Source organism: Mirounga angustirostris, unplaced genomic scaffold, assembly GCF_029215605.1.
Source record: "Mirounga angustirostris isolate CCGP_5_RB_7025 unplaced genomic scaffold, mMirAng1.0.hap1 SCAF_1, whole genome shotgun sequence".
Taxonomy (NCBI): Eukaryota; Metazoa; Chordata; class Mammalia; order Carnivora; family Phocidae; genus Mirounga; species Mirounga angustirostris.
The window spans coordinates 149,919,868-149,945,687 of record NW_026991709.1 but is presented as its reverse complement, the minus strand read 5'-3'; the positions used below and the strand labels follow the sequence as shown (position 1 = coordinate 149,945,687).

At 48.9% G+C, this 25,820-nt stretch overlaps 1 protein-coding gene across 3 annotated transcripts in view; it reads left to right on the top strand.

The window, feature by feature from the left end:
- ITGA9 (integrin subunit alpha 9) overlaps positions 1–25,820 on the top strand; it is a 344,586-nt gene that overhangs the window by 71,253 nt on the left and 247,513 nt on the right. For all 3 annotated transcript variants that reach the window (XM_045904051.3, XM_045904049.3, XM_054504511.2), the window contains exons 12-15: positions 2,192–2,282; positions 5,201–5,246; positions 11,960–12,114; positions 21,469–21,629. In XM_045904051.3, coding sequence (XP_045760007.1) covers positions 2,192–2,282; positions 5,201–5,246; positions 11,960–12,114; positions 21,469–21,629 — 453 coding nt within the window. The remainder of the gene's footprint in view (positions 1–2,191; positions 2,283–5,200; positions 5,247–11,959; positions 12,115–21,468; positions 21,630–25,820) is intronic.

Sequence of the window (25,820 nt, the reverse complement as noted above, 5' to 3'; positions counted from 1 at the left end):
GCAACCTGTCAGAGACCCCCGCTTCCCCTCCTCCCGCAGCCCTCCAGTGTTTTGTTTTGTTGCTGGGTGGAATCCCCGCAGAGAACTGCAGTACAGATTTTGTGGTTAGCATGGAGTGTCTCTAGTAGGAAGCAGGGATCAGCAGCTGGGTGCGTCCTGCCTCTGTCAGCATGCCGGTGGGCTCGTTAGCTTTGACAAAGAGAAGTGGTTTGGGGCGCTTTAAAAAAAAGAAAGAAAGAAAGAAAGAAACAACTATGTTTATACTTTTCCAAGCTGGTGATATGTGTATGATAAGGTCAGTGATTTAAAAGGAAAAAAATAATCCTTTAACGACAGATTCTTTAGGGCTGGGGTCTGGACAGAGTGGGCATTGTGCGGGTGAACCAGAGGAAGAAATCAGAAACAGCTCTGGGCAAAGGAGTTGCTTTTCTTTGGCCCAGACTGGTATTATTTCTGCCGGATAAATTGTGAGATCAGGGCTGAAGTTCGTCCACATTACTCTTTAACTCATTCCTCTTTTCTTGAGTTCATCATGAAAAGTGTTGATTTTAAGATCCTTGTGTGCCTTTCTCCATTTGAGAACCCCCTGGGCATGTCATGGCGGCCCCTGTGATCTTTCTCCTGCCGTAAGGACACTGCCTATAAACCTGGGCAAGCGGAGTTTTTCCAAGGCTCCTGGTTTTCATTTAGGGTTATTAGCACTGAGCAGACTTATCTTCCTGGCTTTATGGCCTAATGGCCTGCAGATGTCTGTGGGATAACTTAAGCCTGCATCGCCACCCCCAAATGGACCACCCCTTCACTCTTCCCCCTTGTCCCAGCCACAGCAGAGCTTAGAAATGCCTCAAAATGGGGCTTTTAAGAAATAGACATACATACATGTTTGTTTAGACAGAGCCATGTGGGATGTGGAGCTCTGCATGTTAGCAAGAAACATTTCTTTAGTGTTTGCTATGGTGCTCTGATTTGTACTGTGAGGCTTGCACATTTCCTGGTGGATGGCTTAACTGAAGATGCCAAGTGGAAGGTTATTTGCAGTGATGGGCTCCTGGGAGGTGCTGTGGGGGAGGGTTGTTCCCTGGTGTCTCCATCTGTAGATCCTATGGAAACTCCCTCTCCCCACGCTCATGACTTCTCTGCAGGATGACTCAGTATGGAAAAGGATACAGAAGGAAAGTCCAAAGTGAGCCCCTGACTATCTGTAAACCTGGTTCCGATAGGGATTGTGCTGTACAGCATGAAAACAAAGCATTTTTCTTATCATCCACAGTGAGGGCATTGGGAGGTAAGCCTCCCCAAAGAGACTGTAAAAACAAAGGGAAGAAGGAGCAGGTCAGATCCCTGGGACTTTTCAGATTCAGGAAGTTTGATATCTTTTGAGGAACTGTGCTACGCAGATGTCGATGAAGGCCGCGTGTACAGTAAATAGTCCTGAACCAAGACAGTGTGTGTTAATATAGATTGAACTTCATGAAGAATAAAAGAACAGATGCCCCTTGGTGGTAGAGCTGTGAATCTAACTGGTTGATTGGGGAGGAGGGTGGCTTCAGCTGATTTTTTTTTTTTTTTTTTTAGGATTTCCTACAGATTATAGAAGGTTCAGGACCATGCAGCTCCGGATTTACTAGATAGGCCAGTCTCATCCTGTCTGTGAAGCTCTGGAGCCCTATGAGATCTTCTGGTCAGCTTGACTGAGGAGAGGCGGTTTCCATGTGGCATCTTTTCTAGCTAGACATGCTCATTGCCTGTCCACCCAGGGAAAGACTCACGTGCACCTCCAAGGACAGGGGTGGTCCATGTTTAGTATTTGGGTAGAGAGAGCTAAGGAAAACATGTTCTTAGAATTTCAGCCAGCTCCACTTATGTGGAAATGAAACAGAACCGCTGTTGGAAATGGAAGTAAACATCTATTTCGAACTTCATGTGGCATACTAGTCTGCGTGGGTTTTTCGTGAACACTGAGCTTGGAAAAATTTTTAAACAAGGACATGTAGCTAAGGCAAGTCACAATAATGGAGTGTGTGGTCTTCATCCGGGTGCTAAAAACCCCAGGATCAAATTAGGACTACAGTTTTCTCTTTCCACAGCTTCAGGACCGAGTGTCCAACGGAAGCTGCATAGAACAGTCATGGGTTCTTATTTACCACTCTGCTCCTATCCGGTGATTCAATTTCCCTATTATCTGTTTCAGAAACTGTCAGGCCGGAAGATAAGTCCAGTTCTGCGGATGTTTGGGCAGTCCATATCAGGGGGCATTGATATGGATGGAAATGGCTATCCTGGTAAGCTGTTTCTCTTTGAAGGCATATGAGATAAATGAAGATAAATGCTGAGGTAGTCATTTCCAGTCTGGTTAAGCAGTGGTGACATCTATTTAGGATGAGGAAAATTCCCACAATAGAAGGGGATGCTCTGCCTGGTACTTGATTTTAAGGTGTTGAAGTTTATTTTGGGGCTTTAGAATGATCTATTCTGAAGACTTTAAGCACCAAAAGGATGGATTGATTTCAAAAGAAACAAACAAACAAAAACAAAAAACCAGTGATTTCTATGGTGGCAGCTCTTTCTAATGAAGAAAAAAAAAAAGCACTGACCACATTAAAAATGATAGCGAAACCTCATGTTTTCCTCGATATTTAAGCATAGAGGCTTCTAACCCTTGAGAGGGGAAAAAGGATCTGGGCAGCACCTTTCCCACCTCCTAACCCCTGCAAGAGAATTGAAATATTTGGAGCAAAGAAGAAAACCATGCCCTCTTCCTGACGGACAAAGCAGACCTTCACCGTTCAAGGCTGGCTGCCTTGTCTTCAGGGTGAATTCATGCCTCGTGGTGGTTGAGGCTAATTGAATAAAAATCCGCATTTCCCACCTCAATCCCAAATGTTGTCCAGTTTAGGGAAAATGCACTGGGCAGGGAGATGGTGGTTCTTCTAGGGTTTGAAGGGGACGGAGTGGGGTGAGGTGAGGAAACACAGACGAGAATTTGAAAAAATCCGAAATCGTCCTGGAATTCAGCAAACATTTCCCTGGAACTACCGGTCATCTTGCTGTCTTGAGGAAGTATTTCTTTCCACTTAAAATGCCCCGGAAGGACTTCTGAGACCCAGGGCAGTGCCGCACGAGGGCCGTGCATTTGGTAGTTTCTTACGGGCAGCAGTTTTGATAATTTCTTGTGACCTTACAGAGCCAGGAGGAGGGGATAGGAAAGGGTCATTGCTGAAGCTTTTGTTCCTATGGACCCTCATGGGTCTTCTTAAGTCGGAGAAAGCAGTTCTTCTTGTTTTGGGTAATTTGTGGCCGTCCTGAAATAATACCTGATGTTGGCAAAATGCTCCCACGTGCAGTTTACCTCTTATAGTTAGTGCAGCAGGTGGGTAGAGGTGGGGTATCCCCCACTTGATAAACAAGGGTACCGAGCCACAGAAAACTTAGGGGCCCAGCCAGAGGCCATATCGTGGTAGGCCGAGATGCACGTGCAATATGAGGAGGTGTGTCCACGCTTCATGATGCATGTGAATTTCTTACATTTTTCTCTTTTTTTTTTTTCAGATTTTTTAAATTGTTATTTATTTGAGAGTGAGCAAGCACACGAATTGGGGGGAGGGGCAGAGGGAGAAGCAGACTCCCCGCTGAGCAGGGAGCCCAATGCGGGACTCGATCCCAGGACCCTGGGATCATGACCTGAGCCAAAGGCAGATGGTTAACTGACTGAGCCACCCAGGCGCCCCTGAACTTCTTACATTTTTCATGAAATGACAAATTCCTCAGGTTCGTTTTTTTTCAAACATCCAGTCAACTCAAAAAGACTTAAAAAATAGCAAAATTAACAAGCACACCCAAGTGCAGAAATTTAACAGCACTATAATTCATGGATTTACTGTTTCTTTTTCCTTAATGAGGGCACTGTATAGACATGTGGATTCAGGCTCTCGGATTCAGATGCTTGGTTCTGTAAAGTGGTAATGGTCATCTTGCTGTCTTGAGGAAGAACTAAGGACTAAACACCTAGGACTAAGGAGTTTATAGTCAAGGGGAAGAAAGGCAGAGAGCTATTGGATGAGTATATACTTCATAAAGTTATTTAAGAATAAACATTACTGGGATGCCAGGGTCCTGGGATTGAGTCCCGCATTGGGCTCCCTGCTCAGTGGGGAGTCTGCTTCTCCCTCTGCCTGCCACTCCCCCTGCTTGTGCTCTCTTTCTGACAAATAAATAAAATCCTAAAAAAAAAAAATAAACATTACCAGCTAACACTTGTGTCTTGGTTTGTAGTGTACTAAGTATTTCATGAATTTTCTGATTTAAATATGTGATTTAACATATGTCACGTGTATTTAAATATTTTAAAAATACACTATTTAACAACTAATATTATGTTTAGTAAATATTTATTTTATTTTTTATTTTTTATTATTTTTTAAAGATTTTATTTATTTATTTGAGAGAGAGAGAATGAGAGACAGAGAGCACGAGAGGGAAGAGGGTCAGAGGGAGAAGCAGACCCCCTGCTGAGCAGGGAGCCCGATGCGGGACTCGATCCCGGGACTCCAGGATCATGACCTGAGCCGAAGGCAGTCGCTTAACCAACTGAGCCACCCAGGCGCCCCTTATGTTTAGTAAATATTTAATAGCTGTCTTCTGATTTAAATATTATGAAATGTTATCAGCTTTTGAAGAAGACACTGGGGATAATTATGTCCACAGTACAGACAAGGACTCTCTGAGAGATTCTGAGGTCACACGGAATGAGGGGTAGAACAGAGATGATTCACATGTTCTACAGAACCTAGAGCTTTTTTCTAGCTCATTTAGTTCTAAGTATCTGTCTCTCTAATTCACTGGTGTTCAAAAGATACATAGTGTGAGCCACATATATAATTTAATGTATTCTAGGAACCACATGAAAAAGATAAAAAGAAATAGGTGAAATCAATTTTAATAATATAAAATTTTTTGAGCTAGTTCATGGTTTTTGTACCAGCCACATTTCAAGGTCTCACCAAGCCACACCCGGTGATTGGCTGCCACGTGGTTCAATGTGGCTCTCACTCTTACAAGATCATCGAATGGCCCAGAGGAAGGCTGTTAGGGGCCCCCGACCTCAGCGCTGGGCCGCCGTGGCTGTGGACCTTGCCAGGGGGTGGGTGGGCTGGGAGGGGCTTCAGCACGTCTCTGAATGCTACAAACTTCTGGTTTTCAGATGTAACTATTGGAGCCTTCATGTCTGACAGCGTGGTTCTTCTAAGGTGAGATGCTTTCCTCTTGCTTCCCAGACTCCATTCTTCACGGTGGGGGCTGGAATTTGGTGATGGGGGTGGTTGGGGGAGTTATTCCCCCTTAGTCAGCAATTCCCTCTGTCCTGTTCCTGGAGGTGCTCAGGAAGTGGAAATGTGGCCTTTCTTTTCTTATCCTCTTACCCCTGTTGCAGAGTTTCTAGCTGGTGGGCCTCCAGTGGCTTGCAGCTCTGAGACTGTAGCATCCCTGGGGCTTGGGGTGGCTTCAGCCCTAGGGGTTTTGCCTTTTGCCATGATCAGCTTCATAAATGTGTGTATACTATGTCGTCATTTCCTACGGGTGCCAGGACACTCGGGCTCCAAAGCACTGCCTTGTCCCAGCTCTTCATCCCTACCTTGTCAGTCCCCAGACCCCAGGGGCCGGGAGCCTCCTGCCCTGTGGACAGTACTTCCTGGCCTGCGGAGGCAGAGGTGAGGGCTGGGAGCCCTTGCAGCCCTTGCAGCCCATGCAGCCTGAATCTCTCCTACAAATGCTGTGGCCTGCCATCCCACCATGAACCATCTCCAAGTATTTCTGTCTGTATGAGTCAGAGGAGGTGGAATTACCCTTTGGAGTGGGAGCCAGCTCTTAGGTTTTGTTAATAACCTGATGGCAGAACTTTCTAAAATAGGCCAGTGGGATATTAGAGCTGGAAGGGGTCCCAGAGGCCATGTAGTTGCACACCCCAGATTCTTCTCATTCAGCAGCGCCTTCCTCCGACTCTCTGGCTGCAAAGCACCCGGCCTCCTCCTGAGTGAGTTGCCCCTAGGGGTGAGAGCTTAGTAACTTTGGAGGGAACCAGTTAACCCCCAGCTAACTCAGGATGTTAAATTGTTAAGGAGGCAGAATTGCCTTGGGTTAAGAGGGTGAACTCTGGGGCCAGGCGGCCTGGGTTTGAACCCCCACTCTGCTGTTGGGAGGCGAGTTTCCCTGGGTGAGTCAGGTAACCTGTCTTTTAGGATTCTCACCTGTCCACCAGGAGAACAGTAGTACTTCCTCACTGGGTCTGTAGAACTCTGTGAGTTAGGACTACATGCAAAATGCATAGAACAGGTAGGTGGTCAATAAATGTTAGCAATTCTTAGATAACTTATGCTAAATCTGCCTCCCTAAAATTCTGCTTCTTTATCCTATATCTTTCATGTAGCAGCCCTTTAGTATTTGATGGTGGCATGTGTGTCCCCCAGGCGGTGACTTCACTATTGCTTTGTGATTGGATCTCTGCTTTCTTCATCCCCCCCGCCGTCCTGTGGGTTGGCCATTTCCTCTCAGGTAAAACAGCTTACGTGGCCTCCAATGACTGAGGTGACACTTTAGAAGCTGAGCTTACCCACCGCCTTTGTGGTGTCCTTCTCCCCTCTTCGCTGTCCCAAGCAGCTTGCTCCGGCTTGTCACGATTCCTCTAGAATAAAACACATTCCCCGGCTCTCGCAGTTGAAAACAGGCGCTCTTAAAACCGGGAGCATCTGGCTTAAGGTAAACTTATAGATTCTGCTTTTTCATCATTCTTGTATTTTATAAGCTTCCAGCTGTGAACCTCAGCCCCAAGGGACTTTTTTTTTTCTCTCCTTCTTGGTGACGTATGGCCTCCTCTGGGAGTTTTGCCCACACGTGGATGGAGACATAAAGTGGGGCAGTTCCACGGCAGATGGGAGCCCCAGACCCCAGGCTGGGGTGGAGGCTGAAGCTGGTGAGGGGAGATCATCCAGGGACAAAGGCAGGGTCCTTTGGGAAGAATGCCACAGACTGCTTATCAAGAGCAGAGGCTTTAGGAGCGGGGCTGCTGGGCATGCCTGGACGAGGTAGTCAGCAGAAGGCCCTGATAGCCGAGGGAGGAGTGTGGAGGGATGAGGAGATCAGAGATCCATTCCCTCGTTTGTTCAGCTAATACAGTTGACCTGTGGTGTTCAACTATGTGTCGGCTCCCAGGTGCGCCTCGTGGAACAACTATACAAGTAACTAATACAACCAGTGTTTGCTAAGTGCTTACCACATGCCAGACACTGCTTAGGCTCCCACACGTGCAACTCTTTCTGGAGGTTTTTGTTTTTTCTCTTCGTATTGGGGTATAATTTGCACACAGTAGAGCCTGCTGATTTAAGTATACTGCTTGATGAGCTTTAAGCAGCGTACACGCGTGTGTAAGTGCCACCGCCATTAAGATAAATAACAATTTCCATCACCCCAGAAAGTTTCCTCCTGTCTCTTCCCAGTTATGTCCCCTCCTGATGGACAACCGTTGGTCTGATTTTCATTGCTGTAGATCAGTTCTGCCTGGTCTGGTTTTTCACATAGATGGAAGTATGTAGTACACACTCTCTTGGTTCTGGCTTCTTTCACTCGGTACAGTGTGTCTGAGATTCACCCATGCTGTTGTGTGGTGTTCAGTTCTTTCTCCCCTTACTGAGCAGTAGTCCATTTACTGAATACCCTGTAGTTTGTTCTTGTTGCTAAAACATAGGTTTTTTAGAGGGGGGAGGGGCAGAGGAAGAGGAAGAGAGCGAGACTCTTAAGAGAATCAACCCTGAGATCATGACCTGAGCCAAAATCAAGACTCGGAGGCTTAACTGACTGAGCCACCCAGGCGCCCTGATAGAACGTGTTTTAATTATTAGTTTTCTTAACAGCTCCATGACCTAGATATTATTACCGTTATTCCCATTTTATGGATGAGGAAACCAAGTGACATTGAAGTTCTATTAATTTTAAAAAGGAGATAATTGTAGATTGTGGTCAGTGCCATGAGGATGATAAAGCAGGGTCGTGTGGTCAAGGGCACCTGCCCGCCTCAAGCGCAGCAGAGCGGGCCACATATTCCTGTTGGAGGTGGCGGTGTGAAGCCAATGGTGCCCTTGGCTCTGGCAGGTCGAGAGAAGTGAGGTGCGGAAGTCAGATCACTGTGGGTGGGAGAGAGAAGGAGAAGCAAGAAAACAGATGATGAAGTTTGACTCTTTTCCAGAAGCTTGGCTGCAGAGGAGCAAATGGGATTGCCAGTGGCTCAGAGATTAGCCTGAGTGTCTTTGAAACCTCTCCTGCTCTCCTGGGTCCTTTCCTGTCCTGCAAGAACCAGAGGTGGTCACCTTTAGCTTCACCTTCATCCATACAAACCTTGCCTTGACCCCACTCCTGCCTTGGGGCCTGAAGAGACAGAGTGGGAAGGGGACGAGGATGAATGGGGGTTGAGGGAGGAGAGGGAGGTGGGATGCCTTGTATAGGCTGTGGGTGGCAGGGGCCTGATCTTTGAGCCAGGCCCCAAGATTGGAGCAGGCCCAGGGCAAGGTTCAGCGTGGAACATGGGTGAGGGTGACCACCTCAGGTATCTTCTGGGAGCAGGGAAGGCAAGCTGGGGCCCCTTAGGCAGAGGGACTGCTGAGCATGTCTGAGGGGCCAGGAAGGCTGGTCATCCACAGTGGCATCTGTTGATAAGGTGCTGGACGTGGCTGAATGACTATGGACAAGAAGGTCTGGAGATGTCAGCTGGCTAAGCTGGGGGGCATCCCAGGCATGGCCTAGCTGACCGGCAAGTTAGATAGACTTTGAGTCCCCTCAGAGTTTGGGTGGGACCAGAAAAAGAAACCAAGGATGTGCATGCACGTGAAACACACCATGCCCACTCTGACACATCCTCCAGAAGAGAGTCCACATGTGTACGGGCTTGAAATCCTTTGGGCTGCCGCGAAGAGAACACCTTACTGCAGGTGGCTCTAAGTACATAGACGTGAATTAGCTGCCTGGAGGAAATGGCTCCAGGGCTGGTTTAGTAGCCTCCATCTTCCCCGGGGGTGTAGGCTCTCAGTGTGTCCACCCGTGTCTGTCCCATAAACAGCACTGCCCCCGCAGAAGGCTGGGGTGAGGGAGCGATACCCCATCAGAGGGCATCCTGACTGGTTTTACCTGGAAGTAAATACAGGCGAAGTGCAGACCTACCTTGACTTAGGAAGGAGTTAATGTTGTGATAAACCCATCATAAATTGAAAATATCCTAAGTGGAAATGCATTTACTACCCCTGACCTCCTAAACACCATCGCTTAGCCTGGCCTACCTTAACTGTGCTCAGAACAACTTGCAGCTGCCTACAGTTGGGCACAGTCATCTAACACAAAGCCTGTTTCGTAATCAAGCATTGACAATCTCATGTAAATGATTGAATACTGTACCTAAAGTGACAAACAGGCCATGCGGGTACAGAAAGGGTGTCAGTGTATGGGGCGTTCACCCTCGTGATCGGTGGCGGAGCCCAGGAGCTGTGGCCCTGGGCCAGCGTCACCACACAATCATCCCACATAGCACCAGCACGGGGAAAGATCCAGATTCACAATTCAAAGTTCGGTTTCTACTAAGTGCACGTCACCCCATCATAAAGTTGAAAAATCGTTACTTCGGACCGTGGTAAGTCAGGGAGCATCTGTATCAGGATTTGAACTGTCGGAGTCATCAGAAAGAAGTACTTTAGCTACCAGCTTGTTAAAAATCAGGTCTTGGTGCTGTCCTTAGGTGCCCCTTTGCTTTTCTCACTGAGCCTGGCACCTTTGCAGGCAGGACTGCGGGCTGGCCCCACTCTGCCCGCGCTGATTTTGCGCTCTCAGATTAGCAGGGGCGGGCAAGGCCTGTGTGAGGGTGATAGGCGCCTGGTGCTGTGCCAGCCGGTGAAGTTCAAAGGAAGCGATGAGAGAGTTTAGGAAAGATTTCTGGGCTTTCCCTGGTCCAAAAACAATTCTTGGAATTGACACAGGTTCAAGTGCCTGATCTGACTGATGTTGGTGAGACATGTGCTTCTGAAGGTCTTTGTCCTCACCTCAGAGGATTCTGTGTTGACAGCCTCCATCGACTTCAGTTTGCCAGCCTGCCCACCCTGCCTTCCTCTGCAGGGCCCTGCTCTGAGCAGGGACCAGGTAGCCTCCCCGACATGGTGGCCCCTGGGATGGTGGGAGGGGGTGAGGCCTTTATTCCATGCGGTGACCTGGCAGGATGTGCCCTGGGCAGGGTGGAGGCTCTCACAGGGTGGAGACCAGCTCTCCCTGGTGCCTCTGTCTGTTTTATGAAACTTTGGGCACTCCGGTGGTTTTCAGTCCCTGGGCCTGGAGTGAAATTGGCACCCATTTAATAAATCACCTCGGGTTTTTGAACACCTGTCCTGAGGCTGTCATGATGAATTTGCCGGGGTCCAAGCCCTTGAGGGGCCTGAAGGCTGGTGGAGCAGGTGTGCAACTAGACAAAGACCTTAATCAGTAAGTGAGGTGAGGTGTGAAGATAGTGCTGGGGACGTGGAGGGGGACATCCAACTGCCAGAGTTCTTGGAGGAGACTTCCCAGGAGAGGGAATGGAATGTAAGCTGGCTGTGGAAGGACCCCGGCGCTTTATAGAGTGTCCGTTGGCATCTGTACAAACACATAGACCAGGAGCAGAGTATTTGTTTTCTGTGTTATTTATAGCATCTTCTAAGGATGAACCCAGAAGGAAATTGGAAGGCCAGGACCTTGGATTTCTTTCAGGCACTGCTGTTGTCTGACGTCTGTTGGCCTTACAGCTGGATTTGCTCTGGGAGACCCACCGTTCCCTTGTACTTGTCACAACTCTTCTGGTCTTGACCCACATCCATGGCAGTGGTGGCAGCAGTGAAACCTACCCCCCCCCCCCGGCCACGTGTCTCCTTCCTTCCCTCTTTTCCCGAGGTTTTCCTTAATACTGTCTTCTCTGAGAGTTGTGTTCCTTTTTCCCCATCTGTCTTCTCACCGTGGGCGCTCTTCGGGGTCATTGTACACAAGGGAGGTCATTGTTCTCAAGCCACTAATGCCCCTTAATCTTGTTATTATCACCCCAGTGGCATGAAGGCCAGGGCTTCCTAGAGGTAAAAGGGTCTCTTTGTGAGGCCTGGAGGGGAGGTTAAGGCACAGCTTAGGTGAACCATCCCTGAGCAGGTGTTTGCAATGAGAGCAGAATGCCTGAGTCATTATCAGCTTTTGTGGGCTGACCCTGGGGATCCATGGAAGGTGCCGCAGGGATGCAGTGCATTTATCAAGCATGGGGTGGGAGGTAGTGCTGGTGGTCCATGTTGGTGATAAGGGATGCAGATGTTTATAGGGTTTCACTTGCTCCTGAGGCCAGGTAGGTTGATTCCTTCAGCTCTGAAGTACTTTGCTGTTACCAGCTGGGACTCTGTTAATCAAGTTCTTTTAGAAAAATGCTTAATGAATTGCAGGGAGGAAATGAAGGGGGAAGGTTTAACCTACTGGATGGGACTGGAATTCTGCAGTTCATGCTTACAGAGACAGTAAATGCTCGGGAATTCCCAATGATACATCTATTTCTCGAGTCCCAGCATCTGCTGTAGGAACGCCTCTTAAATATATTACTATCTGCCTAATAAAATGAAAATCGGAACTTAGTTGGTGAAATTTTAAATAATCACCCGACATCTGGTGGTTCATTTATGGCTTCAACCAGATGTGTTTTATTAACAACTTACTTGCCTTTATTATTGGGAAGCTAACTATTAATTTATTAGGAAATAAGTCACTTCTAAAACCAGGAAAAAGTCTTTACAGGGCACATTGGCCCCTCTCTTGTTGGTTATTTCATGCTTTAATTAAATGCCAGGCTGAAGGCCTAGGATTTCTCTTGCTAGGTTAGTTCTTGTTTGGTTCTGAGAGCATGACTAAGTCACCTCCCTCTCTTGACGTGCAGGGCAAGACCTGTCATTACAGTGGATGTCTCCATCTTCCTCCCAGCCTCCATCAACATCACGGCGCCTCAGTGTCACGATGGGCTGCAGCCTGTGAACTGCCTCAATGTCACCGCCTGCTTTAGCTTCCACGGCAAGCACGTTCCAGGAGAACTTGGTAATGAGCCACTGAGTTAGGGCTCGGGATGGCCATCTCAGCTGGAGTGGGCTTGTGGCCACTGAGGGATTCTTCTGGATCCTTTGCTCTCACTGTGCATTCTGGCTGGTTTTGCAGGCAGCAGACGCACAGGCCAGACACCCCTTCCCTCCGCAGTTCCTGCTTTTTTCTGCTTCCCATAGTTTCCCAATTTAACATAATCTCCAGCTCTAGAACAAATAATATTTGACCTCAAGCATCCTTTCCCCAAATGTGTGACCAGACTGACACCTCACTGGGCTACAGGTGTCACAGGCCAGTGGGACTTGTGGAAAGGTAGTGACTGGAGCCTGGCCCTTACAGAACATTCCATTCAGTTAGAAAAAAGAAGTGGTGGGTCTTTGGAGGCTTCCCCTGAGCCCGCGGCACCAGCCAGATGTCAGGGCCTTAAGCCCTTTACTGTGGAATCTGAGACCAGGGATGGATGGTAGGATTGGGATGCTGAGTTTTATGAAGGCTTAGACTTACAAAAGAGGGGGAGCTGCTTTGTCAGCTTCAGATGATTGAAAAGAGACAGCTGGCCCTGCTGTTTTCTCTGGTTGGGGAAGGCCAACTTGCTAGCCAACTCCAGAGATCCAATCCCTGGATCAGGATAGGATCAGTGTGGAGTAGAACTCAGTGTGTGGTCACTTGAAGGAAATGAATCTGGAACATTTGTACAGATTAATAGGTGCTTTGTTTTTACTTGAAAGGCTGATTTAATAATAGAAAATAGAATTCTAGGAAAATTAAAAAAAAAAAAACCCACAAAACAATAAGGACCTGGACTTACTGCCTTTCTTAGACATTCTTAGAGTCAAGTGTTTCCCTTCCCTATTTCACAGTGTGGTCCCTGGACCCAGCAGTACCAGCATCCTCTGGGAGCTTATGAGAAGTGCAGAATCTCAGGCCTCACTCTGGGTTTCAGAATCAGAATCTGCATTTTAACAAGATCCCACAGGATCCGTGTGCACATTTATGTTCAAGAGGCGCTTCTCTGGAGCACGTGTGCACGTGTGTGTGTGTGTGTGCTGGTCCGTTTCTCAGCTGTACCTTGAAAGCTGTACATTATTTAACAGTGTGCTAATCCTTCTAGGCTAATGGTTTCATTGATACTTCATCTTGATCTTCAGGTGGATTGAATAAGTTCAACAATCAAATCTTGAACTTGTTCCTAGAGATTTCTTTAAAAAAAAACTTAGAAATTTCAAAACTGAATGTAAATATACCAGGAACTCAGGACTTGGTTGGTGAGAAAGGACTAACGTTTTATGTAGAGCCCAGTGAGAAAAAGACCATGCTCAGTGAGAAAACTACTTGCTCAGGATCACATGGCTGTTGGTGAAGCCAGGAGTTGAATCCTGGTTTGATGATACTTAGTTTTGCTTTCCAAAAACTATTTCTCATCTCCTCCCTAATTATTTTAAGATACCAGTCTCTAGGGAAAATTTTTTTTCTATTGGTCCTAGAACTCCTGTGTCCTTTGCCTAATTAGATGGTGTGTCTTCTATCAAATACCAACTCATGATGTAGTTGGACTCCATTAAAAAACATTATAAAAGAATTGTTGAGTTGAAGGTTTACGTTGGTGTGCATAAAAATAAGCAGGACTATTCTATAACTCTAAAATAAGCAAGTGATTAATAGTTCATGTGTGTGTTCATTTGACAAATGTTTATTATGTGCCTGGGTGTGCCAAGCACATCCTCATGGAGTCTCAAATGGGAATTACAGAGTTTCTATTATTTTTATCCTGAAGCAGTATACACAGTTTCCAGGCTCTTTAATGACATCACTGTGGTGGTAATGAAGGTAATTTGGCAGAGTAGGAACAGACGAGAAGAAACCCAAGATGCCAGTTTTGAGCAAGGGAGAGTTCAGAGCGTAAGACAGGTGGTAGAGTGAACTCTGATTAGAAGTTTTGTGGGCTGAGTCAGGAGGAGATGTGGGTGTCTTCTCATGCTGCTCCACACCAGTGACTGGGGCCCCTTTCATTGACCTCTAGGCAGAATTATAATGAAGGCTAGGTTTAACCATGACCCCTGAAGAGTCGGGGAGGATCAGGAGGAACGGGCGGTTGGGTAGCACACCGTACTGCCCCTAGTGGGCAGTGTGGAGCAGGCAGGAGGCCGCCCACGTGCAGGGGGTGGACTCTGAGCAGGGGGTGGACTTTGGTGCAGCGCACTCTCCCACTGAAATCAGACATCCCTTTATAATCTAAGTGGTATTTCTCCACGTTTATTTAAGATCGAGGCTTACAGATCATGATAACTGGGGAATTTTGGTATTGGTGGGGCAATGCAGAAAATTACCCATCCCATTTTTCTTTGTCCTCCTCTGGCATTCAGGGAAAGGTGCTAGATCTCCATCTCTGCAGAAATCTGGTAAAACATGAGCTGACAGTGGAATATGGAGAGCCTTGAGGAGGGGAAAATGGGCAGTTGTTATGGAAATGTGATAGAAATCATGGGAGTGACAGGTAGCTCGTGGGGGTCCAGCTGCGGTGGGGTGTCCCTGGGGTCCGGCATAGAAGGCAGTGCCTTGGCTCTGCGTGATCAGGAAGATCAGGTCCCTGGTCTCCGGGTAGTGGAGGGTGGGGGCACCGCCACCCTCCACTGTCTTCCAGGCTCAGCGTCATTGCCCAGGCCTCTGTGTTGGGAACCCAAGGCCGGGGCTCTGGTGATGAGCCTCCCTCTCTCCCATTGCTGCAGAGGAGCCTGGGTGGTGGTGGGTTTGGCCATGGAATGCCTGGCAAGTGAATGTCCGCTTCGTGCTGACCTTCCAGGCCCCTCTCCGTGTCTGCATGTCCGGGGCCAGGTTGTGTCTGTCGAGTGGCTGCTTTGGTGCATGTGGCTGGCACAGTGCAACCAAGAAGCACCAGTGTGTGCTAGGTACTTCTGAACAGCTGTTGGAAGCATTTTCTGTCTGCTGACATCTTGAGCCACGGGACCTCCCCGGGGATGGTTGGGGGAGCCATAGATGCTTCATGTTACTTACAGTCTGGCCTCTTTGGTTTCTTCTCTCCGGTAGGACCTGGTGGGGACGGGACTCCATTCTCCTCTTCATTTTCAGCTTTAGCTTTAGCTCCCACTTGGTCTCCGGGGTGTTCGGGGCCAGCTGATTTGCCAAGCCACTGGAGGGGCAGCTGTGGCCTCTGGCAGGACCGTGGAAACTCCAGAGATTTTCTGTAGGGGTTGACTCTGCCATGGCCCCTGGAATGGCAGGATCCAGTTAGGAAAAGAGAAACCAGTTATTTTGACAGAATTTAACATTGGGAATCAGGAAAGCAGGTCACAGAGGACCTGGTAGTCGCTGACTTCTGGGTCAGCACCAGGGCGTCTCAAAGTGTGGTCCCCAGTCCAGCTGCAAGCCAGCACGTAGGAATGTTAGAAATGCACATTCGAACCGCATCAGACCCTGAGGGTGGGGCCCAGCAACCTGCCCTTCAGCAAGCCTCTGGGTGGCTGAGACTTGAGAACCGCTGGTCAAGTGGACAAAGGGGGAAAAAAAAGGTCACACTTGGGGTGATCAGAACCTAGAAACATGCAGAAGGGACCCTGCGGACCTGAGAACTCAACCTTGGTGGGGAGGGGGCAGTAACTAGCGCTGCCAGTGTCTCCGAGGGGTGCAGTGGGGAAAAAGCTGAAACTGGTATTAACTGCTGTTGGAACCAGCTTCCGGGAAGACTGTTGCCAGGTTAAGCTGATAGGAATAGGAAGCAGGCAGGAAGATGCAGTCCCTTCTCCCTCCACCAGCTTCCCTCCAGCTGTCCATCCGGGTCGAGCCTCCCACGGAACCACTGGCAAAGCAGCAGTGAGGTGTGCTGAGCCCTAGACCCAGCCTCGCAGAGCAGGGTGGGTTGGGAGCAGAGAGACAACAGCTTCAGGAACCAGCCCAGCAAGTAGCCAGTCACACGGAGTCACTGATGTACCTACTGGGTCATTAACCAACAAATAGCTATTAAGTTCTTAAGAGTGCCGGACTGTGCGCTCCCTGGGCGCAGAGCATAGGTCGGGCCAGACAAAGCCCTGGCCCTCAGGAAGCTTGCATTCTGCAGGGAGGGAGGCAGATGCAAACAGTTGTTGCTCCCCCACTCACCCTTCTGGATGTGTCCGGGGCCCCTTTGTGTGGTAGGCCCTCCGTTCCGTGCTGGGGTGCGGGCACATGTCCAGCTGCAGTGGTTCAAAGAACAGATTTACAACCCATTTCACCAAGCAGCTTAAAACAAGAGTTCTGCCCATCCCAAGTCTTATTAATCACTTCATTCTTGGCCTGGGAGGCAGCTTGCCACTCCTCGGAGCCTCTTGGCTGCCGTAAGTAAGGGTGGTGAATGTGTGCCTGGAAGCGTTCTGCCCCTTCCCCACGGGGCTGAGCCTCTACCTACTTAGGCTAAAGCCTAAATGTGCTCCTCAGTCTCTGGAGGCTAGGGATTGAGCCAGCAATTATGGACTCTCACCAGATGCTAAATGAAAACCAGGGAGGGATGAGTCCTAAATGGTTGTGTTTTGTGCTCTGATCTGGCGGCACCCCTTGTTTCCATGGCTCTCAGAGACTTTTGGACAAGCCGTGGAGCCTAGATCCTGAGAGATGGCACCAGGTCATCCAAGCCAGTAGCAGAAGTAGGGTGCAAACCAGGAGACTTGTCCCCAGACCCTTCCTCTGGCTTCGGGGGTGGGGAGGGGTACATTTCCACTCCAGAGAGCATTCACACACATAGAACATTCTCCGAGCTCCTTGTGGTCTCTTGAGAAGCATGGAGATGGGATAACGAGGCAAATCCATATATATGAAGCATGGGGTAACCTAATCTAATAATTACCACCTCGTTCCTTTGTGGGGTGGGGAGCAAGCTTAGGAGAGCTAGTAAAGGGGGAAATATCCTTTCTCCTCCCTTCTCTTCGGAGACTCTAAGGGAAGCTCAGTAAGTCTGGAAGGAGGATTTATTTTTTTTTTTTTTAAAGATTTTATTTATTTGACAGAGAGACAGCCAGAGAGGGAACACAAGCAGGGGGGAGCAGGAGAGGGAGAAGCAGGCGCCCTGCTGAGCAAGGAGCCCAATGCGGGGCTCGATCCCAGGACTCCGGGATCATGACCTGAGTCAAAGGCAGATGCTTAATGACTGAGCCACCCAGGCGCCCCTAGAAGGAGGATTTATTAGGATTTCACAGCTGAAATCATGTTGTGATGGAGAATGAGAATGAGTCAAAAACTTGCTGTGACCGACCAGAGCTCAGTTGATGCAAGACAGCTGGCTCCCTCCTGGCCCAGGCCAGTATGGGGGGCCCTTGGGAACCAGCTGGGGGCAGAGAGAGGAGGAGGCTGCAACATGACTTGCGGCTGGTCAGCTTTTCCATCAACATGACATCATTCGACATGGCATGGACACAAGCTGCCAGAAGGAAAACCTGAAGATGTGGGCTGTGCGGTGGGATCAGGCGCTAATCAGAACCAGCACCCTCCCCGGGACGGGGGCTGGCTGGCCTGGCTTGCATTAGGGGCAGCCACCCTCCCATGGGGCCAGGCTGCTTGAGCATGCCAACTGATTGGCTGCTTCTCTGGCATCTCTTCCACTTCTTAGGGGCTCCCTTTCAGACACTCCTGGGGTAGGTACTGTTTAAAACTGCCAGTTGAACTCAGGGCTCCAGAATGGTCTGCACTTCTTACTGCCCTGACAGCTATGAGACCCTCCTCACTCAGGCTGGGCTTCCCATCATGAGTCTTCGGGTGGCTTTCTTCTCGAAGAGAGAGTGTGATATGGAACCGACTTCTTTTTGTGTGATTTAAAATGTCAAAGTAAATTTTAAATCAAGGGGAAGTATTAAGCAGACAGTTACAAAGATGAAAAGCTTCCAAAATGATTATGCTTGGTGAATTGGATAATTCGGTCAGTCTGTGATTGTATATTTTAACATTTTAGAAAAATCTGATAGGTGAACGTGTTGGCATGCCCACGCTCTGCCTGGAGCAGAGCAGTGGTTGTGGTCCTCAGCTCAGGTTCTAGTAACTGTGAGTTGTTTCTGTCCTCTCTTCAGTTGTCTGAGGGATATATTGGGTCAGAGATTTTATGGCGAGATGGGGTGTTACAGGCCTAAAGTGGTGTTTGAAAAGGATCCAGCACAGTGCTTGGCACACAGTGAAGGCTGAATCTGTTCCCTTTTCCTGACCTGCCCCATCTTAATTCAAATTCTCCCAGAAGCAGAGCCTGAATCAAGGATTTGGTGCACATGGTTGATTTAGGCTGTGATCAATCCCAGGAAGCACCAGTAGGAAAGTGAGACAGGAAGGAAGGAAGCTGTGTCAGTCAGGGTTCTGCAGAGAAACAGAACCAATTGGATGTGTGTATATTGATGTTATAGTTTGGAGGCAGCCTAAAGGCAGAATTTCTTCTTTGGGGGTGACTTTAGTCTTTTTCTCATAAAGCCTTCAAGTGATTAGATGAGGCCCACCCACATTATGGAGGGTAATCTGCTTTATTTGAAGTCTACTGATTTAAACATAATCTCATTTAAAAATACTTTTGCAGGGGCACCTGGGTGGCGCAGTCAGTTAAGCATCCAACTCTTGGTTTCGGCTCAGGTCATGATCTCAGGATGGTGAGATCGAGCCCCACGTTGGGCTCTGTGTTCGGTGTGGAGTCTGCTTGAGATTCTCTCTGTCCTTCTCCTTCTGCTCCTCCCTGTGCCTCCCTGCCGTGCTGTGTTGCTAGAAAAAATCAACGACTCTTTAAAAAAATAAAAATACCTTTGCAGTGACATCCAGATCGGGTACTGCAGCCTACTCAAGTTGACACATAAAGTAAACCATCACAGCAGCCAAACAGAAGGTGTGTTGTTGTTGAATCCTGCTGGGGAACCCTGACAGTCCATGGGGAGCACCCTTCCTAGTTACCCCACCCAAGGAATGAGGGAGCTGGGCTTCTGCAGTACTGAGGTCTGCTGCAGGGACTTTTGTTCTCTGGCACTTCTGGTCTGCCATACATGTGGACAGAGCCACCAGAGAAGGCTCTCAGGAGGTACAGGTACTGGCAATTACAAGTTGGGCTGGACAGCAGAGAAATGGTACAAGCCAAGAGGATATGGGTGGGTCATTGATCCTTTCTGCTCTGTCTTCCTGTGATCATTTCTACCCTGGCTTTCTCTGAGCTCAGCTAGCTTATCACTGGCAAGAGGGTTCACACTCTCTGTTCTCCCCATGCCCACCCTTCCCAAGGGAGGGCAGCTCTTGCACCTGGGAGGAAGGCCAGGGAGGGGTCCACTCAACAGCTACCATGTTGGTTTTGCCTGGCTCATCTTCCAGCAATGTCCATCTCTAGCTCTGGACTTGCTAAACATAACTTGGAAATACAATCCATATATACTTATCCTTTCTTACTGTTTGGCTGTTGCTCAGGGAAATTGTCATGAGTAGAAAGTAAATGGGCCAGAGTTTAGTTCTGGATCACTGCATGTATTGGGTTCTGCTGTCTGGGCATTCAAAAAATTTCAAAAGTGCACCAAGAACCAGTGTGGTAGGAATAGCCCTACAGTGGAGGTTAGGAGGGTTCTAGACTCAGCTCTGTGGTGGATGGCCCTCTGGCCTGGAGCAAGTCTGGCTCCCTTTTGGGGCCTCAGTTCCTCATCTGAGAAATGAAGGTTTTGAGCCAGATGGCCCCTGGATTGCCCTGAAGCTTTGACATTCTATGTGTCTGCCCCGTTCCCTGGTATTGCCAAAGGAGCCGGTGTGTAACTCTTGTCTGGGCTCCCGTGTTTTCTCTGTCATGTTACTTTCCCATAGGCATTCTTTTCTTCTTCACTACTATATTGCCTTCGATTATCCAGGTCTCAGGTCCCCCGGTGACCCAGCCTCGCCTTGGCAATCAGCTGTTTGCTGAAATAAACAAGTTGGGGCAGACCGGCCCTTGCTGACCAGGAATCCGCCAGCTCTGCATGGCAAGATCCCTGAGATGGCAGAGGCCCAGGAAAACCATTAGACGCATCCAAAATACACCCTGTGGCAGCTGCAGAAGGCCTGTCCTGGTCACTTTCCTCCCTCCTGGCTCGGACCTCCCCTGGGGGCTGATTCCTTTGATGTTATTAAAAGCCGGAGCCACCCCCACTGCCCTGCTTCACATACTTAATGTGGGCAGGTGTGGGCTGCTCTTTACTGGGGCAAGAACCCAGCTTCCAAGGGGCTGGTTCGTGGAGACAGGGTCATCTGTTTTCCCATGGCTCTGCAGCCTCGTCTGGGCATTTGGGGGGACAGAATATTCCCTCTCTCTCACTTTAAAAATGCCACATTCCCCTGAATCCACAAAGCAGTTAAAAAGTAAAAAGGGTCCCCGAGGGCTGATCTCTGCTGTGGTACGGAAAAGCAGTGAAATAGGTCTATTGACACTGACACCCTACTCGCCTAATGAAGCACATTGTTGTAGGGTGACTGACTGAAATTATGAAAGGAAGACCTTTTGTGTTCATCCAGTGTGCATCCTGTATTGTGACCTTTTTTAAGTTTCAGATTGTGTCCCGGTAGGTTCTGCTATTCCTGACATTACGTGTTCAGGAATAGGTGAGGGGTTTTTCTCCTCAGGAGTGCAGCTCAGTACGCCTGAGCATAGGCCCCTCAGTGCTCATGATTCTGTTGAAATGATAGACACTGTAATATACGCGATCCGTATACTCAGCTCCCTGGGAATAAAGTCAGCTTTAGCCTCGGTCTGAGTTTCCGTGAGCGCCATGAGGGCAGGGCTTTGCGGGGCTGTTCTGTTGTGGCCTCTGAGGGTAAACAGGGGAAGAGCAGGGCTTTTCTATCCCCTGTGCCTGGAACAGTGCCTGGCACATAGTCGGTGCTCGGGGGACGTGATGACACATGGTCATAGAGCACAAGTCAACATCTGGGAATTATTGGGTTAATTGCTCCTTTGTGTTGGGCATATATCCCATTGCTTTATAGGAATTGGGATTATGTGCAGCCGTGATAATTTCTGCAGTTTCTAGTAATATTCTGTAGGTTCACCTTGGTGTGAAGGACGCCAACTGTGCTGGGCTCAGCTAATTATTGATGTGTACATTGGTGACTCAGTTGGTAACTCAGGGGATTTAAGACAGGGAGAGCCATAACATGTGATACACAGAGCATCACCGGGAAGGCAGGGGGCGGCCCGATTGTCTCTTGATTCTGTGAGGACGCTGGCTGCGTGCTTCTCTCCAAGAGGGTGTTGACGTGGGCTGCAGCCCTCGGTTGCAGTGGGGAGGCAGGAAGCATTACCAAGTGTGCTTGTGAGCCTGAGAAGGGGGAGCGCAGGTGGCCTTGTCCCCACATGTGAGTCCTTGCTGACGTCTTGACCTTATTTATCGGCAGGCCTCAATTACGTTCTGACGGCTGATGTGGACAAAAAGGCAAAGGGCCAGTTGCCCAGGGTCTACTTTGTGTTGCTGGGAGAGTCCGTGGGTCAGATCACAGAGAAGCTGCAGCTGGTCCACATGGAGGAGACGTGTCATCACTACGTGGCCCATGTGAAGGTCAGTCCTCCCTTTTCTTCTCTAGCTTTGATCTCTGTGGATATTCATTGAGAACTAGTGGAAGCTACTTTTATTGTGTGTTATGTATGCTCTGACTTCAAACATTTTATTTCACAAGGGGGAGAACGTTCGTTTCTTCTTTTCAAGTTGGAGTCTGACAGCCCTTTTATTTTTCTTACTGTGCTGGTTTCAGCCTCTGAGGGGAGTTATGGTGGGCCAGGAGACCAGTGACACTCCCTGACCTTGACTTGTCCTTTTGGGAGGCTTCTCATCCTCTTCCTTCTTTTGAAGCTCTGTGGTCTTCTCAGAGGAGAGCCGTAGAAGTCCACGTGTCTGGGTCGGCAGTGGTGCTGGATCACACTGCACCTGACGGCTTTCTCAGTGGTCCACTACATGTTAGCTCATAGTGACATGGTTAAGGTGTTTTAAAACTAGTAGGATTCAGTTTTTATCCTTTGATTACTTTCTGTTTATTTTAGGAGTGCTTTTTTTGGCCCCCTTTCCTTCTCACTCTAAATAAACTTTCAAATGTTTTTTCCCTCTTGAGATTGTTTGTTAAATACACTTTGCTGCTAATTCAGGAGGCCAGGCTTTGATTAGCCCCAAAGTGGCCCCTGCGTAGACAGGTGCTGACAGGGTGGGAGTCCTGGTGGTGCCCAATGCTGCCGGAATAGCCAGGCATCAACCCACAGGCAGAGAGCCCAAGAGATAGAAGGACCCACACAAACACACCACATGGTGCATTCAATGAATATGGCTTTTGGAGTAACACAGACCTGGTGTGTGTCCAGCTGGATGAGTACTTTGACCTCTGTGTGTCTCAGTTTCTGCATCTCTAAAATGGGCACATGTACCGAAAGGACCTTGCATGGAGTCTGACCCCCAGCAGGCACTCAGCATTATTATCTGTTTGGGCCATATGTAATTGCCAATATTCTAACATTCTTGACTTAGGAAAATGGTATTTTCATGTAGTTCAACCTAATATTAGCCAGGGGCTTTCTGGGCAATAGTAAAAATAGTCCACGGATTAGAATCTCATTCCGTTTTTGAGTCATTAGTGCCAGAGCAGGAGAGTAACAGCTGCTTCTGGATTGTATATAGAGAAATGCCCCCCACATCCATGGCACTTGGTCTGGCCTAGAGCCCATGAGTCCATGCCCCTGAGATGCTTTTCAGCGGGCCTGGGCTATATCTCTTTGCCAGGACTCGTGCTGGGGCCTGCCCAGACCTCTGCCCTATGGCCCAGTGAAGGCCATTTATAAAGGGGCTCATGCTTCTGTTAAGCCAACCAGCCACTCGCGTCTCTAGGTCTTAGATTACATTGGCTCATGTGTGCCCTTGGGGATGTGAGGCTGCCCAGGACAGGCTCACATCTGCATACTGCAAGACCTTTAAGTGCCTGTGCTTGGTGTCTCCATACTTCCCAGAGGTGGGGCATCTTCCCTCGGGCTTCCTCATGCTGGGTCTCTTCCACAAATGCTTTCCTTCAGGGCTCTTGGTGCCTTGACTTTTTGCTTTGGCTGAGGGGTTGCCCTCCATGTCTTGGCCTCAAAGATAGGGCCCCAAAGAGCCTGCAGGCCTTTGCAGAGTGCACTCAGGGAAGAGCAGTAATGAGGTACCAGCCAGAGGCGGGGCTGTTTTTGTGGTGGCCTCTGGGGGTAAACGGGAAGAGCGGGGCTGCCCGAGGCTGTTGGTCCTGCTACTTCCTGATAGCCAGGGCTGCCAGAGTTTAGCAAATAAACATAAAACCTTCCTCATTAAATCCAAAAGTCAGATAAACAGCGAATCATTGTTCTCAAAGAAGTGTGGCCCAAAGAGTGCATGGGATATACTTAAACTAAAAATGATTTGTTGTTTATCTGAAATTCAGATTTAACTGGGCATTCTGTTGGAAGATTCAACCTTCCCGATACCCTTCACCCCACGGTTTGGCACTTCTCCATTTGATCAAAACATGGTTGACAGGGGTTCCCTTCCCCTGGGTGAGCCACACAGCCCCCAAAGGGACCAAGTGGGAACACTGACTCTGGAGCCTGTGGGGCAGCTGGTCCCCCAACAGATCCCCATGCCCATGCTTGCTCCTTGGTGCCTGGGATGCCAGGAGATCTGTGCTCACGGGCCCTGAGAGCCCCTCCCTGAGGGTGAGTCTGTGGAAACCTCCCCCAGGGAGTTTTTAAAGCAAATCACTGGACACCAGTTGTGCTAGAATGAAATTCTGGAGGGGCTTGCCTGGATGGCTATGTGAGCGCAGCCTTGGAGTAAACGGCAGAATTCCTGAATGGACACCTCTAGAACAAGGCCACCGATGTGTTTCTCCGAGGAGCCGGTGAGTTGTACTTAAATGTAAAGGCACCAAGAGTACAGTACTTTCATACTTGGATATATTTCTTCATGAGCTTTCTTGGTTCTTCCGTGATACGATGTTTCCGATTCACCAACGTGTGAGATAAATGTGTAGAGTTGTGCGTTTAATTGTAGAGTTCTTTCCTATTTAAATGTCATTTTCTTTTACCTCTGTGTCAGTGTGTAGAACACAAAAAGAATAAAAAAAGAAAAAAAAATCTAAACCCACAAAGGAACCATGGCTGTCAAGAAGAGAGATGGAGATGGTGGTCGCAAGATTTTGGGGGGTGACAGCAGCCCAGGAGCGCAGACCAAGCACACACCTCTCTGTGATGATTTGGGTCATCTTGGGGAAGAGCCAGAGAGTGGTCCAGTACATCAGATCTAGAGAAGTTTGGATGTGATTAGTACTTGGCTGTTTTCTCATACAAGGACATGGGGGTGGTGGAATGCGTCAGGAAAGCACAGGCTTCTGTGGCCTTTATGGTTCAAGAGGCAGCATGCCTGTTAAGTGGTGCTCAGGTGGCTGATCATTCTTAGCCACCAGGAAAGTTTATTGACCAGTTGTTGTCTGGGCTGTAGCAGAGGACGCTGGTGAATGGCCCCATTAGGGCGAACACTCATGAGCTGGCTGATGGTACATGTGGCCCAATGGCCCACCTGGCCAAGGAAGCAGCAGGCCTGGCCCTGGTGTGTCCATTGTGGGAAAACTGCTGGGGAGGCCATGGCCCTTGTTGGGGTCGAGGCAGGCAACAAGGGTGGGGTGGGAGTGGCAGCAGGTGGCCTCCTGGAGTGGGGACTGGGGACTGGGAGCTGGTCATCTGGGCCTGAGGGCATGGCATAGCCTCTGCTGCAAGTGGGGCCTTCTTGATGGGCTGGCTCTCGGCTTTGTAGACACTGACGGAAGGTAAACAAAAGTGCCCCGGCTTATCGCACACCATATGGCTCGCAGACTGTGAGGCAGGCACGAGGGGCTGGGTGTGTTTTGTTTAGGCTATCTTTAGGTTTTTTTTTTTTTTTTTTTGCTTTTTTGCTTTAAGCCTATTCCAATCTTTTTTTTTTTTTTTTTTTGTCTCTCTCTTCCTCCTTTTCCCTAGAAGTTTTCTTGCCATATATGGTGATAAGTATCTCTATCGTGGAAGACTATTTGAGCTAACACCTGCCTCCCAGACTAGCTGTGTTGTCCCACACTTTGTTCCCTTCTCAGCCCTGGTGGGGCCTGCAGGACGTACAGAATTTCATGATAAGCCCCATCTTCCTCTGGCTCCACCCACCTGGGGTGCCAGGTCCATTCTCAAAGGCTCACTGGGGCCTGCAGAGCTGAGGCAGGTCAGGCCTGCTTCCCTGGCCTCTTGGCCTCAGAGTCCACATGCCCTAGGTTATCTCCCCTCCTCCCCCAGATAAGCCCAGTTTTGGGGATTGGCTCCCTCCTACTAGTGAAGTGGGCTGGAGGCGTCTCGGGGGTCTTCCCAGTCACAGGTGAAAGCCCTTGCAGGTCCACTCAGCCTCAGGGCTCTCCACAAGCTGGTCTCAGCTCACACTGCTAGCGTCATCTTCCTCATGATAACACACATGCTCTGGGCTCTTGTCCAGGTTGAACTGACTCCTTTTCTTCTGGAAGGTGCCTCGTGTGGTTCTGAACCTTGCTTCTCGGGCTCACCCCAGTGTCTCTGGCACCTCAGTGATCAGAGTCCCCATTTTTGTCAGATCCATGAAAAACCACATACCCCCTACATGGTTTTTGCTTTTTTTTTAATTTTTATCTTAAACACACACCTCCTGTGGTATCTTATTTCATATTTTTTCTTTAAATCAGCTGACTTTTTGCCTCAAAATAATTTGAAG